This window comes from Musca domestica, unplaced genomic scaffold (assembly GCF_030504385.1).
Source record: "Musca domestica strain aabys unplaced genomic scaffold, Musca_domestica.polishedcontigs.V.1.1 2, whole genome shotgun sequence".
Taxonomy (NCBI): Eukaryota; Metazoa; Arthropoda; class Insecta; order Diptera; family Muscidae; genus Musca; species Musca domestica.
The window spans coordinates 44,712,659-44,726,877 of record NW_026712249.1 but is presented as its reverse complement, the minus strand read 5'-3'; the positions used below and the strand labels follow the sequence as shown (position 1 = coordinate 44,726,877).

Genomic DNA, 14,219 nt, shown 5'->3' with positions numbered 1-14,219 from the left:
CTTCGATTGGCCGAAAATTGTAAACTGACAAATTTGGTTTTCACCGACGAGAAAACGTTCGTTCTCCAGCATTTTGTAAACAAACAAAATGATGGTGTTTACTTGCCAATGAGGTCAGCTGAAAATTTTCACCTTCGGTTGTCCACCAGAATTCAAGTGCCATCTGTGGTGATGGTGTGGGCACCCATAACAGCCGCTCTCCGCTCGTATTAATCGACCGTGCTATCAGAATAAATATCGAATATTATAGCGAAAATATTCTGAAGGGTTATTATTATTTATATGGCACTAAAAAAACCAAAGTGTCGATCACCTTAAGCAAGCGCTTCGCGGCGAATGGGCCAAAATACCGCAGAGCAACATTGGGGCTGCGTTTGACGGTTTCATTGGCCGTTTGAATGCCATAATTCGTGCCAAAGGTGATTAATTCAACAAATCTAAACTTATTCTAAAATTGAAAACTATATCCGACATTTTTTTCACGTCTTCAGACTTCCAAATTTGTATATAGGTCCAGGATTTTTTTTATATATAGGTCCAGGATTTCACATCGTCCTCATATAACGTTTTCTCCAGATATTAGGCTCTATCGACTTTTATCGGATTTGGTATCGTAAGTCCAGTAACATAAATAAGATGTACTTATCGAACGGTATGCCGCATGAACTAGGGACTTATTTTCTGGGTATTGCAATTTGATAGTAGAAAGTTGTAAAAATGGTAAAATTAGTATTCACTCGCACTTTTTGTAGCGGATCGTATATCTCCAGATTTGATATATTTTGCATGATACAGGGTGAGATGAAAAAACTGCAACCAACTTCAGACTGCTGTCATTTATAAGCCACTCGTCCGAAAGCTGTTAAAATTATTCCAGTGACAGCTCATTATATTGCTTAAAAGCGTACAAAAGCATTTGGTGAGAATTTTCCAGAAAAAAAGTTATTCATGATGAAATTCAAGCGTGATAGTGTGATTTCTGGAAAACCATAAGTGGCTATCGTTAGAGCACTCCATCATTTAAATGTGAATAAATCTTTTGTGTTTGGTACCATCGCTCGTTACCGTGGTACTTGTATCGTAGCCCGGCGTCAAAAAAGTGGAAGTGGAAAAAATGGCAACATCAGCAGAAATTTTTTGAAAAGTAAAGACATTTTTTGTTTTCATTCAATAAAATGTAACAAAATTTAAAAATTATGGAGATTGACTTTGTTGCAATTTTTTTTATCTCACCCTGTATAAACTTCTTCAAAAGAAAGACACGTGTAGTCTTAAACCGGTTGATAAATTTCAAATTAGAATCTGCTTCTTCGAAAAAATTTTAATGTTTCGTATCTTAATGCCACTTCACAAAAATCATTTCGTTGTTTTTTTTTTATTCCCCCCTTGACCAACAACGAACGCATTCCCATAATATCTTCACAACATTGCAATGTTGTGTGTACTTCAGCTTAAACTCCTGCCTTTGTGTCGTCTTAAAATACAAATACTTTGACCAATCTGTAATTTTTGAATCACATGAATGAATCATTGAGTTAATTGTAATTTAATAATGAAAATATCTTGCCATTCTCATTGCCTGACTGCAGCGGAAATTTTTTTTAAGCATATACTGTATTTTTTTATTTCGTTTCAGAACACTGAGGATTACAATGGAAATATGTTCGCAGAATATTTAACAAGACAAGAAGAAGAAAAAGAATGTCCAGCGATAAAAACGGAAAAGCTTAAAATTACCGAGAACCAAGTGTCAGAAGCTGTCGTTGGCTTTGAGTGAAAAAAATTACACACCGAGTTCGGTACAAAAACAGGAAAAAAATAAAATAAAAAAATCCAAGAGATATTGAAAGGTAAAACATATCCGGACATTATTCCACGTACATACACTTTATTGTGAATGGCTGGATGGATGAGGGAACGAATGAATGAATGACTGAATGCTCCTTGCTGGCGGTATCCTTTGGTGTAAAAAATCAACTGCCAGATATGAAATAACATGCTGCTATTAAAGTATCTCACGTGCCTGGAAAGACTCAACGAGAAAATTGAAACCAATTAAAGCTGAAAACGGGCATACCGTCATCACTTCGTAAGACAGATTATTGATAAATATTTGAGCCCTTTTCACACACACACAAACGGATACACCCTCACACAAAAGAGCCATAGCTTTGACCCACTGCCAATGTGAGAGGAAATATTTACAAATGATTTTCCTTGGGATGACTTACCTCGTAACCAGACAATGCTGTGAACAACGAGGGTAGCAAAGAAATATCCATCATTTGAAATTCTAATAAAAGAATTGATGCGCTACTAAAACGTGACCCCAAAAATACTCAGGAAAATCCGAAAAGCAAGTGATGATCCTAATGATAAAATAAAAGAGAATTGTCTGTAAATTTTTAAATATTTCATATCAACGAACAACAACAATGTCGATGAGGAAAGTGGCAGGATTGTAAATTTTATTACAATAGAAATAGCTGGTACACTACGCCAGACTGGAATTTCTCGTAAGCCAACGAAAGGATAACTCTTCGACAACCACCGTCCTGCATTACTTTCTTTTGTTCTTTTACATAACACCCAAAAAAACAAGACGAAAAGAAAAAAAGGAAACAAACAAAAACAAGACATATGAAAAGGTGTGAGATATTACATACCATCGCATTTGGAAGTCTGAAGACGTAAATAAAACGAACGAACAGAAACTCTACTTTCCTGCATCCGCTGCTCGCCACTGTATAGCGCTGCCATGGTATTTTCCTTTTCCCAAGAACTTTTGCTCTTGTAAACCGGAAAACTTCTGCAGCCTCTTGTTCGCCTTCAATACATCGGCACACGTTCAACAAGCGTTTTTTTTCTTCATCTACTTCACGGCTTCATTCTTTTATTCTACGTTTGTCGGCATAGCGCACCAATTGTTCTGTGACACTTTTTGCTGGCACTTGCAAACGAAATGACCTTTTCTTCCGCATCCTAACTACAAGCAAGCATCTGTGTGTGTGTGTTCAACATCTGCAACTTTCATAACTGGAGCCATCGTCTGTCTGTTGGACTTAAAGTTTTGTTGTCGTCGCCTGAATCATCATCATCAACACCGCCAGCTCCACCACCACCAATAACATCGGCATCAACCACTCGTCTACTTTGCCATTATCAACACTGCCCCTTGTCGCCTCCTGCTCCTGTAGCCGTTGTCGTCGTCGTCGTTGTTGCTATCATCGTCATCCTCATCCTGGATAAATTCGCATAAACGACAGCATCATTACTATCGCCGTCATCATGACACATTGGCTGTTAAATTTATTGACGCTACTTATGTATGCGGGTAAGTAAAACTCTGACTCTTTGGTATTTCTCGTTTTCATTTAATTTTATTAATTTGACTTTGTGCTGTGCAGTACATCCTGCTTTGCAGTCATCCGAAATTTTTGCATAAAGTTTCCGCCTTGTCGTAGTTCGTAATTGGTTAACATGCATATATATATATTTTTTTCGAAACTGGAACTGAAGACAACTCTAGAAATTAGTTCTTAAAGTTGATTTTCTTTCTTTTCTGTCGCATCACTTGGAGGACCATATTGATGATATTCAAATGAGCGCAGAGAAGTTGAATCTTGGGGCCAGATAATGAAGAGTAGCAAATGGGAGGGAAATATTAACATATTCGGCAGACTTGGATTTCAGTGGAAGGCTTTACATCTAGTCCAGCTGCAGATTGCAGTTTTTTTATTTTTTGGGCATAATTATAGTTTAATATCCTCCGCCATACTATGGAGGGTATTTTAAGATTGTCATTACTCCTCAAAAATAATCTCATCCAAATAAGAATTTTAGACCCCACAAAGTGTAAAAGTTTTTCATCGGCATAAAAATACATATCGATTTAGCCATGCAGGTCCAACTGTCTACTGACATTTTTCTCAAATATACATAAAATCCGTAGCACTTTAGTATTAAAAAATTGGGATATGTAGGTCCCCGATTTCCTAAAGCCCCTTTATAAGGGTACGGTATTCAGTATTTTTGGATGTTTAGTTGAATTTTTCAACTTAAATTGCATTTTGTGTTCTCAGCCACAGAAAGCATCACCTGATATTTTGGCATGAGAAACCACCTAATATTTTGTATTTAGATGCCCGACATTGTAAGCGTTATTTCTAAAGTGGTATTTGAAGTTGGAAATAGGTAATACCATCTCATTTAGAAAAATGTTTACCCAGGTTCACGTTTTCATGTAAACCCAATGTAACGGAACTTCCAAATATGTTGTATTTTGAAGGCAGAACAGCCTTACATTTTATATTTATAATATTTGATATCAATGACACAAATTTGCCTTTGCTGGTTACGATAGCCTGAATCAATCGGTACACCTAATATTCAGTGTTTTGATGATTTTAGCCACATTTTTCAAAAGAATGTTTTAAAGATTAATTCTTGGAATTTGAAATGGATAACAGTTGCTCTGGTAAGAGATTGTATGTATAGGCCGAGGTTTTCGTAAAGCCTTCTTATAACAGTACCTCCCGTAGTTCGGTATCTTATCGTCTTTTATCGAACTTTTTATCGTAGGTTCAAATAATATAAATAAGATTTACTTTTCGAATACTGGACTTCATCTGTTATCTGCTACCTATGTGGCAGGTAGTTAAAAGTTCCGTTTGGGCCGAGTTTTAAATCCTATATAAACTATGGATTCAGATTATTTTGGGGAGCTATATTCGTCGACTTATGAACACTCATATACATACAGGGTGAAATGAAAAAACTGCAACCAACTTCAGACTGCTGTCATTTCTAAGCCGCTCTTCCGACAGCAGTTAAAATTATTCCAGTGAAAGCTCATTATATTGTTCACAAGTTCACAAAAGCCTTTTTGGTGAGAATTTTCCAGAATTCAAGCGCGATAGTGTGATTTCCTTATATTTGGCTGGAAAACCACAAGTGACTATCGTTACAGAACTCCAGCATTGAATAAATCTTTCGTGTCTCGTACCATCGCTCGTTAACGTGGTATTGGTAGCGTAGCCCGACGTCAAGGAAGTGGATGGAAGAATACAGCAACATCAGCATAAATGGTTCGAAAAATAAAGAAGCGACTTGATCGAAACCCGCGTCGCATTGGGCGAAAAATTGCTCGTGAGCTGAACATATCGCAATATTCCATTCGGCAAGTATTGAAAAATTAGCTCGGTGTTAAGCCATTGAAATTCCAAAAGTGCAAGAACTTGCACCGCAACAAAAAGAAAGAAAAAAACTCAAAAGAGCTAAAGTGTTGGTTCGCTTGGTCGAAAGTGGTGAACTGCCGAATTTGGTTTTTTTCGATGAGAAAACAATCGTGATTACTTGCCAAAGAGGTCAGCTGAAAATGTGCACCTTCGCTTGGCCACCAGAACTCAAGCGCCGGCCATGGGGATGGAGTGGGCCGGTTGATGGTCGCTCTCCGCTCGTATTATTCGTCCGTGGCATCAAAATAAATGCCGAATATTATCGCGAAAATATTCTGGAGGGTGTATTAAAGCCTTGGACACTCAAACATTTTGGCCACAGACCTTGAACATTCCAACAGGAGGTTCCTCGCTTCATTTCCAGCGCACAAATGCCACCAAAATCTCCGGATACCTATCCGTTGGACTATTGTATAAAGTATTTTCGAAAGCAAGGTTGGCACTAAAAAATTCAAAAATGTAGATTACCTTAAGCAAGCGCTTCGCCGGGAATAGGCCAAAATACCGCAGAACAACATTCGGACAGCGTGTGACGGTTTCATTGGCCGTTTGAAGACGATAATTCATGCCAAAGTTGACCAAAGATATTTGCAACATTTTGTTTGAGCAAGTCGGTGCTACATGCCGAAGCTACACTTGTTAAAACAAGTTAAAAAGCAGTAAGTTCGGCCGGGCCGAACTTTTAATACCCTCCAGCATTTGCAACGAATTTGGAAATTTTTAAAAAATAAAATCCTTAAAAAATTCTGTTAAAATTTTAAAAATACCGAATATAGCCGTTATATTGGGGTCTATACGACGTGGACATACATAGCCATTGTTTGTCATAAGCCATTACCATATTCAAATTCGAAACTTGAAATAAACGGTGAATAATGTAGCTAAAATCATCAAAATATCCTATATAAGGAGGTGCCGTTAAATTGGAGCTGTGCGAAGACCTGGACCAGCATAGACAATTTTCAGTCACAGGCTGTAGCATCCATTACGAACTTCAAATACCACATCTCAAACAGTGGGTATTGTACCTAAAATCGTCAAAATACCGAATATAGGGAGGTACTGAAATATGGGGCCTATACGAAGACCTGGACCTGCACAGACAATTTTCCGTCTTAAGGTGTAGTATCCATTTTGAACTTCAAATACCAAATTTGAAACAATTCCCGTGAATAATGTCGCTAAAATCATCAAAATACCGAATATAGGGAAGTACCGTTATATGGGGGCTATATGAAAACGTGGACCTACATAGCCGATTTACGAACTTAACCTGCTGTAGCATCCATTACGAACTTCAAATACCACATCTCAAACAATTTCGGTGGGTATTGTACCTAAAATCGTCAAAATACCGAATATAGGGAGGTACTGATATATGGGCCTATACGAAGACCTGGACCTGCACAGACAATTTTCCGTCTTAAGGTGTAGTATCCATTTTGAACTTCAAATACCAAATTTGAAACAATTCCCGTGAATAATGTCGCTAAAATCATCAAAATACCGAATATAGGGAGGTACCGTTATATGGGGGCTATATGAAAACGTGGACCTGCATGGCCCATTTACGAACTTAACCTGCCTACTGGAAAAATAAACATGTGTGCAAAATTTTAGCCATCTATCTCAATTTATTCGAAAGAATGGTGGAGGGTATAAAAGTAAAGGATTATATAGCGGACCCTTTAATATGCTATACCAGGTACCCCTCTCGCTCAAGTTGATATTTTTTTGCAAAATTTTTAATTTTTGTGGATGTAAAACGATTGGACCGATACCGGCCATTTCCGAACTCAACCTAATTTCGTATAAATATCACCATACTTTAAACCAAATCGAATACTCCCTTAAAGAATTACTGAGCCAATGTACATGCCACATATAATCTAATCCGATTTTATGTTTATTATTTAACAAATTCGAAATATCTCCTCGAACAAATGGATGGATTTAATCAGACAACGTCAAAGTAATATACATTTTTTAATTCGATATCAGCCTTTCCAAAGCCTAAATTTGCACCCTGTAGCAATGTTGTTGATAATTACATCAGGAACGAGAGTAGGGTGGCAAACCATCCGAAATGACTCAGTTTCAGTTTTTATATATTTTATATGGAAAAGTTAAGTTTTGCAAGTGGACCCCGGATATGGTTTTGATGTATATGTTCCATCCGATTTAAAATGTAAAAACAATAGTTGGTAGTATTTAATTTCTTTTCTATCCACAAAATTAATTCCAAATTGTTATTGTTTATACCGACTATTGTCCTTCCCTTACTGGTTTCAATTTAAATTTTGGGGAAAATGCCTTGCAATCGTTGTTCTCAAATGAAACGCATTGAATGGGAATATTTATAGAAATTAGCATCCAATACGCCTGATGTACCGCTTAACCAACTGCGAGGCGGGTCGCGTTTCAATGTCATCCCCTTAGGTTTTTCGTAGCTCAACTCCAAACAGAAATAATCAAATATCCATTTACCCTGGTTAAGCAAACATTTCAAATAAAAAATGGTATTTCTATGTCCCACTGTAATTTTAAAATATCTCAAAATTTAAAATCTCAAAGAAATTATGGTTAAATTTCTGTCAAACCATCTTATACCAGTCGAAAGTTCATATACCTATAGATGTGCACAATATGTGTGTATCCTAAGGTACATAATATTTAAAACATCTCACTCTGAAACTTGAAAATTAAAAGCAACCTATTGAAGTGATATTCTAATTTCATAATCTCCATTAAATTACATGATAACCATTCCGTTTTCAGAACTTAAATGCGAATTATGAATTTTTTCTTCATCATGTAATTTTAAATAATTTTCAAATAAAATCTATTTTTTATTTCTAATTAATGTGGCATAACTCCACAACGCAGTTATGTAAAAGTTTTTATCATGACTACAAGTAGACGACAGTCTTTTCCCCCTTTGGCATCTGATCATCACTGCAAAAGGCCATTCAACTTTTCGGGCACTCAGCAAGGCAACACATTTCAATTAAGCCTTCATTTCGAATGTCTAATCCCCGTCCATTGTTGGTTAACAATTCTCTGCAATAATAAAATCATTCACATTTTCTTTTCATTTGGCCATTGTCGCATTAGGACAAAAAGCAGCAGCAGTGGTAGGGCCTATGGTGTAATAACAGTAACAATAATTACAACAATTCTAATGACATTGTTGTTACTGTTGTCGTCGTTGACCTCCAGATACTGTGGTTTCTGTGAAACAGAAATTTCATCTGGGGACTTCAGGCAGCTCCCTGTTATTCCCTGAATACCCCACAATCCGAAAATAAAACTTTGCTCTGTGGCAACAGTTGCTTTCAGCCCCGACACCCTCTTCAATGTAAGCAGGATTGTGCACGTTTTACTCAATGTTTAACAGTTGTAATCAGATTTTGCAGATATCCTTCTTTTAATTCATTTAATTCGTAGACAGTTCGAATCCTATTGTGAGTTGAAATGACTCCAGATGACAACAGTAACAGCAACAGCAACCCATTGGCAATGGCTTCATTTTGTTATTGTTGGCTGGAACAGTGATTTAAATTTTAATTAAATTAATAACATTTCCAAAGTTTGTGGGGATAAGAAGCATGGGGCCAAGTCGTCTATGCCTGTGCTGCCTGTGCTGCCTGTGTGTGTTTGGAGTTCCATGCTGATTCGATTTGGTCTATTTATTTGGGGAATGGAGCATTAAAATTTGTTTTGATTTAGATACATGTAACCAAAGTGGGAATAAATTAGGATGTCTCCAAGGGGTTTTGCAGTAGCACATAAGGAAGAAAATTGTTCCTGGAATTTAACAAGGATAGAAATGTTGCTTCTTTAAGTTGCTAAGGGCGGACGATTGAAGGGCAATGAACTTGGGGATTTCAATTGAGGAGTAATTTCATTTAGTGATTGCTCAGCAAAATTCTCTATCACAATTTCACATTCAAGGGAATGGGATTTGATATGGTATAAAATAGTCAACCTTACTTCAGGTTCAAAATGTAAAAAAGCCAATTTCCGGGTTTTTATGAAAGTGCAGATTCGATTTATTAATATGGAGCGGAATTTTTTAATTTCCAAACAACATTTGTTTGGCCCAAGGACGAACCCTATTGAAATTGGAGATAATCGGTAAAAAATTAGATATAGCTCCCATGTATATTTTCGTCCGATTTGCCTTTTATTGTGCACCAAACGTGTAATATCAGCCCGAATAGTATGGAATTTTGCACATGCAACCAAATTAGGCCTAAAGATAAGCATGCCAAATTTGATGGAAATCGGTTCAGATATAGCTATAGCTCCCATATATATTGTTCATCCGATTTGTTATTTTTGTCCTCCGCAGCCGTAATATGCACTCTGTAACAACAATATTTGGGGAAATATATCAAATGCAGGTCAGAAATACCATTGCTAAATTTTATCGAGATCGGTTCGGATTTGGATATAGCTCCCATATATAACTTCGTCCGATTTACCTTTTATTGTGCATCAAACGTCTAATATTTGCCCAAATGGGATGAAATTTGGCACATACGACCGAATTGAGTGTAGAAGGTAGTATGCCAAATTTGGTGAAGATCGGTTCAGATATAGCTATTGCTCCCATATATATATTGTTCATCCGATTTGTTACCCACAACCGCAATATGATCTTTGTAACTACAATATTTAAGGGAAATATATCAAATACAGCTCAGAAATATCTTTGCCAAATTTTATCGAAATCGGTTTATATTTGGATATAGCTCCCATATATCCTTATCTGATTTCAAATTAATTTTGCACCAAATGGGCAATATAAGTCCGAAATTTGAAGATACAAATGCTTCGGAATATTTAGTCCTTTGAATTTTAAATTATAATTATAATCATAAGGCGTATGATTGAATTCTCCCATTAAAACTTTTAATTGTTATGTGGAGCTCAACTAAATTAGCAAAGTGGTGTAGGATATCGTAATGTCGGCCCGCCCGACTTTAAATCATTTATTACTGGTTTGGTATGAAATTAAGGGATATTTTTATTAGCTGTTGAATATTGTTCGCCTTGGTCGACAAGATGGACGTGTTATGAGAGAATAGAACATCAATTTAAATAAATAAAAACATATTGGAAATTTTGCTTTATTAGGACGTTATTGCAATATTTGATGTTTGGTGTTCTTAGTGGACACCTTATGTCCTCAATAAAAGTCTTAATATGCGCCCACATTTTGATATAGCTCGTCTAGAACACTACCCCCGATTTAAAATCTTTAATGGGGTTTGGACACATTTTTATCATCGATTTAGCTGAATATTAACATTTTCGGCTAGGGTGTGTCATAGGTGCGCCAAAAATTGTCAATGTTGGATATATTTCTGGTGTAGCTTTCATTCAACCATATCTTCCAATTTGAGGGATTTTTAGAATTTTGACAAAATTCTGCAGATGATTTTTATGCAATTTTTTAATTAAATCTCTTAGTTTTCAGTGTTATTATTTCAGTGTTAAAGCCCACAATCATAGTGGTAGTCAAGCGAGATAGACCGATTGCTACTTTTGAGAGTCTTCGTAGAATTACTTTCTCTATTGATTTATGCATGTCAATCCGTCCACATGTCCGCCTGCCCGTGTATTTATGTGAAAAAATGCAGGTCGCATTTATTATAGCTTCCATATATCTTAAGCCGATTTCGGGTTAATTGTGCTCCAAATGGCCAATATAAGCCCAAATGACCTGAATTTTAGTACATCCCACCGAATTCTTTAGTACATCAAATTTGTAGAAAATTGATCCAGATATAACTACAGCTCAGATGTATATGTTTTATCCTCACATGCGTAATATACACTCCACAATAATGATATTTGGTACCAGATATCAGACACAGCTCTGAAATAAGTGTATATAGTGGATATAGCTCCCATATATATCTTCAACCGATTTCGTTTTAATGGTGTACCACATAGCCACTATCAGTTCAAGTGACCTGAATTTTGGCATATCTGACGGAATTCAATCTAAAAGCAAGTACATTAAATATGGTGAAAATCGGTTTAGATATAAGTATAGTTCTCTGAAATACATCTGCCAAATTTTATCAAGACCTATTCTGCTTTGAATATAGCTCTCATATATATCTTCAACCGATTTCCGGTTAATTGTGCATCAAATGTCAATATCACTCCAAAAGTCCTGAATTTTGATACATCCGACCGAATTCTGTATAGAAGCAAGTACATCGAATTCGGAGAAAATCGGTTCAGATGTTGCTATAGCGTTCCCGTCGAAGCGCTTGCTTGAGGTGATCCAAAATACTCCAGACACAACAGTCCAACGGATTGGTATTCGGAGATTTTGGTGGCCATTGTGCGCTGGAAATGAAGCGGGGAAACTCATTTTGTAGCCATTCTTGGGAGGCGCGAGCTGAGTGCGATGGTGCTGAGTCCTGTTGCAATGTTCAGGGTTCAGGGCCAAAGTGTTTGCATGCCCTCCAGAATATTTTCGCGATAATATTCGGCATTTATTCTGATGCCATGGTCGATTAATATGAGCAGAGAGCGACTATCGGCTGTCATGGCGGTCCACACCATCACCATGGCCGGCACTTGAGTTCTGGTGGCCAACCGAAGGCACACATTTTCAGCTGATCTCTTTGGCAAGTAAACCCGATCATTTTGTTTGTTTACAAACTGCTGGACAACGAATGTTTTCTCATCGAAGAAAACCAAATTCGGCAGTTCACCACTTTCGGCCAAGCGAAGCAACTTTTTAGCTCTTTTGAGTCTATTTTCTTTCTGTTGCGGTGAAAGTTCTTGCTTTATTTGGAATTTCAATGGCTTTACTCCGAGCTCATTTTTTAATATTTGCCGAATGGAATATTGCGATATGTTCAGCTCACGAGTAATTTTTCGGCCCCTGCAATGCGGGTTTTGATCAAGTCCCTTTTTTACTTTTCGAACCATTTCTGCTAATGTTGCTGTTTTCTTCCGTCCACTTCCCTGATGTCGGGCTACTCTACCAGTATCACGGTAACGAGCGATGGTATGAGACACAAAAAAAATTTTTTCACATTTAAATGGTGGAGTGCTCTAACGATAGTTACTTGTGGTTTTCCAGTCAAATATAAAGAAATCACACTATCACGCTTGAATTCCATCACGGAGAACTTTTTTTCTGAAAAATTCTCCCCAAAATGCTTTTGTACGCTTGTAAACAATATAATGAGCTGCCACTGGAATAATTTTAACAGCTGTGGGACAAGTGGCCTAGAAATGACAGCAGTCTGGAATTGGTTGCAGTTTTTTTAACTCGCCCTGTATAGGACGCATTTTGATATGATCAACTTGAAATAAATTCTTTTGTTACGGGAGCTTCACTAAATGTGTATAGTGGTGTAGGGTATCATATAGTCGGCCCCGCCGGACTTCTGACTTTTTGAATACAATTTTCTTAAAAACTTTTATACCTATTTATTCTGAAATTTAATGTTAAAAAATTTTCTAAGACGTAGTTTTATCAACTCAAAAAAGGCCGAGAAAAAAATATATAAAAATATATTTTTCTTTGTTAATACTTTTGGTGGTAATACTGATTTCTTTCCTGTAGCGAAGTGTGGTGAAATTGGATGAGGAGTATTTTCGTCTTGAACATCGTTCTTATAAAATGATGCTTTATTGGAGAATTTCATTTAAGCTCACATTCAGTACGAATTTAAAACTAAATGCCTTTTATTATTAATGATTTTCATGAATGGAAATTTGTGACAATTAATTTTGTAGAATATTTTTACTTGCTACGACCTCGGAAAATGGTTTTTCAAAGAAATGTTGAAAATGACCTAAAATGTGGTTATCTCTCCGAAGGGATAATATTTCGACTAAAATAATCCTCATATTGTTACGATTAATATTGACGAAGACACTATACACCTAAATTTTAATTCTTCTGATTTTTAATTAAATTCACTATGTCACTATTACATCTTACTCAAAAATTACAACCTTCGGTTCTGTAGTCGGATGAGTACAGCTACTCATTACTTGTTAATGATTATAGTTAATTGACTTTTTGAGTGGCTTCCAAAATTTTATTGAGAAGATATTTTTAATGCTTCAGCAAATTTTCTAACGAAATCGGATGCAATTTGGTACTCCAAAATTGTTAATATGGGTAAATCTTTTAATGTTCTATTTTCAAGTGAATTGTGACATATCTGCTTCATAAGGGTTATAATACTTTACTTTGAACTTACTCTAATATATATTCAAGAAATATGCAACATCTGTCTGTGAATGGCCTCAAGGTAACATCGGACATGAGGAAAAATTTCATTTGTACCCCTTTTTATCACCCATGCCTCTCCATCCTCTTAAATTTTTCATAGCAAATTGTGGCTCATTTAAGGATCATTTCTAAGCTAATGCTATTGTTATTCCATTATATAATTACTTTTAAATTATTTCAACTTTATAATTAAAGTTAAAAAATTGTTCTATAACCACCTTCCAACCAATTAGAACAAGTGTGAACTCTACACTTTTTATCCTCTAAAAAGTGATAATTATTGAGAAATGTTCCTTTTTGCTGTTCAAATACAGAAATGACCAATTATTATTGTTGTTAATAATAGTTGAGAAGAGACCACAACACGTTTACACTTTTAAGGACATTTTTCTATACGCGCACACACACACACACACCCTCACATACCCAGACCCACTAGGACCACATGATTGTCTGCGACATGTTTTCCTTTTTGTGCAGAAAATGAACGTCAACGCCACAACCACGAATAGTAATTGTAATGATTGCCATCAGGAACTCATTACAAATGCTAATCACATGATGAAGTATGGCCTGAATTTAACAATGGCGGAACATCGAAGACCAGGAAAAGCCCAATGACTAGTATGAATGATGATGACGACGGCAACGACGCCGACAACTAGGATACGGAGATGGATAGCAGAGGTTCGCTATGGTAT

At 36.4% G+C, this 14,219-nt stretch overlaps 1 protein-coding gene across 2 annotated transcripts in view; it reads left to right on the top strand.

Moving 5' to 3' along the window:
- The window catches only part of LOC101895602 (zwei Ig domain protein zig-8), a 692,613-nt gene that overhangs the window by 485,319 nt on the left and 193,075 nt on the right, over window positions 1–14,219 (top strand). For both annotated transcript variants that reach the window (XM_059121452.1, XM_059121453.1), the window contains one exon: window positions 1,637–3,334. In XM_059121452.1, coding sequence (XP_058977435.1) covers window positions 3,289–3,334 — 46 coding nt within the window. In that variant the 5' untranslated portion in view covers window positions 1,637–3,288. The remainder of the gene's footprint in view (window positions 1–1,636; window positions 3,335–14,219) is intronic.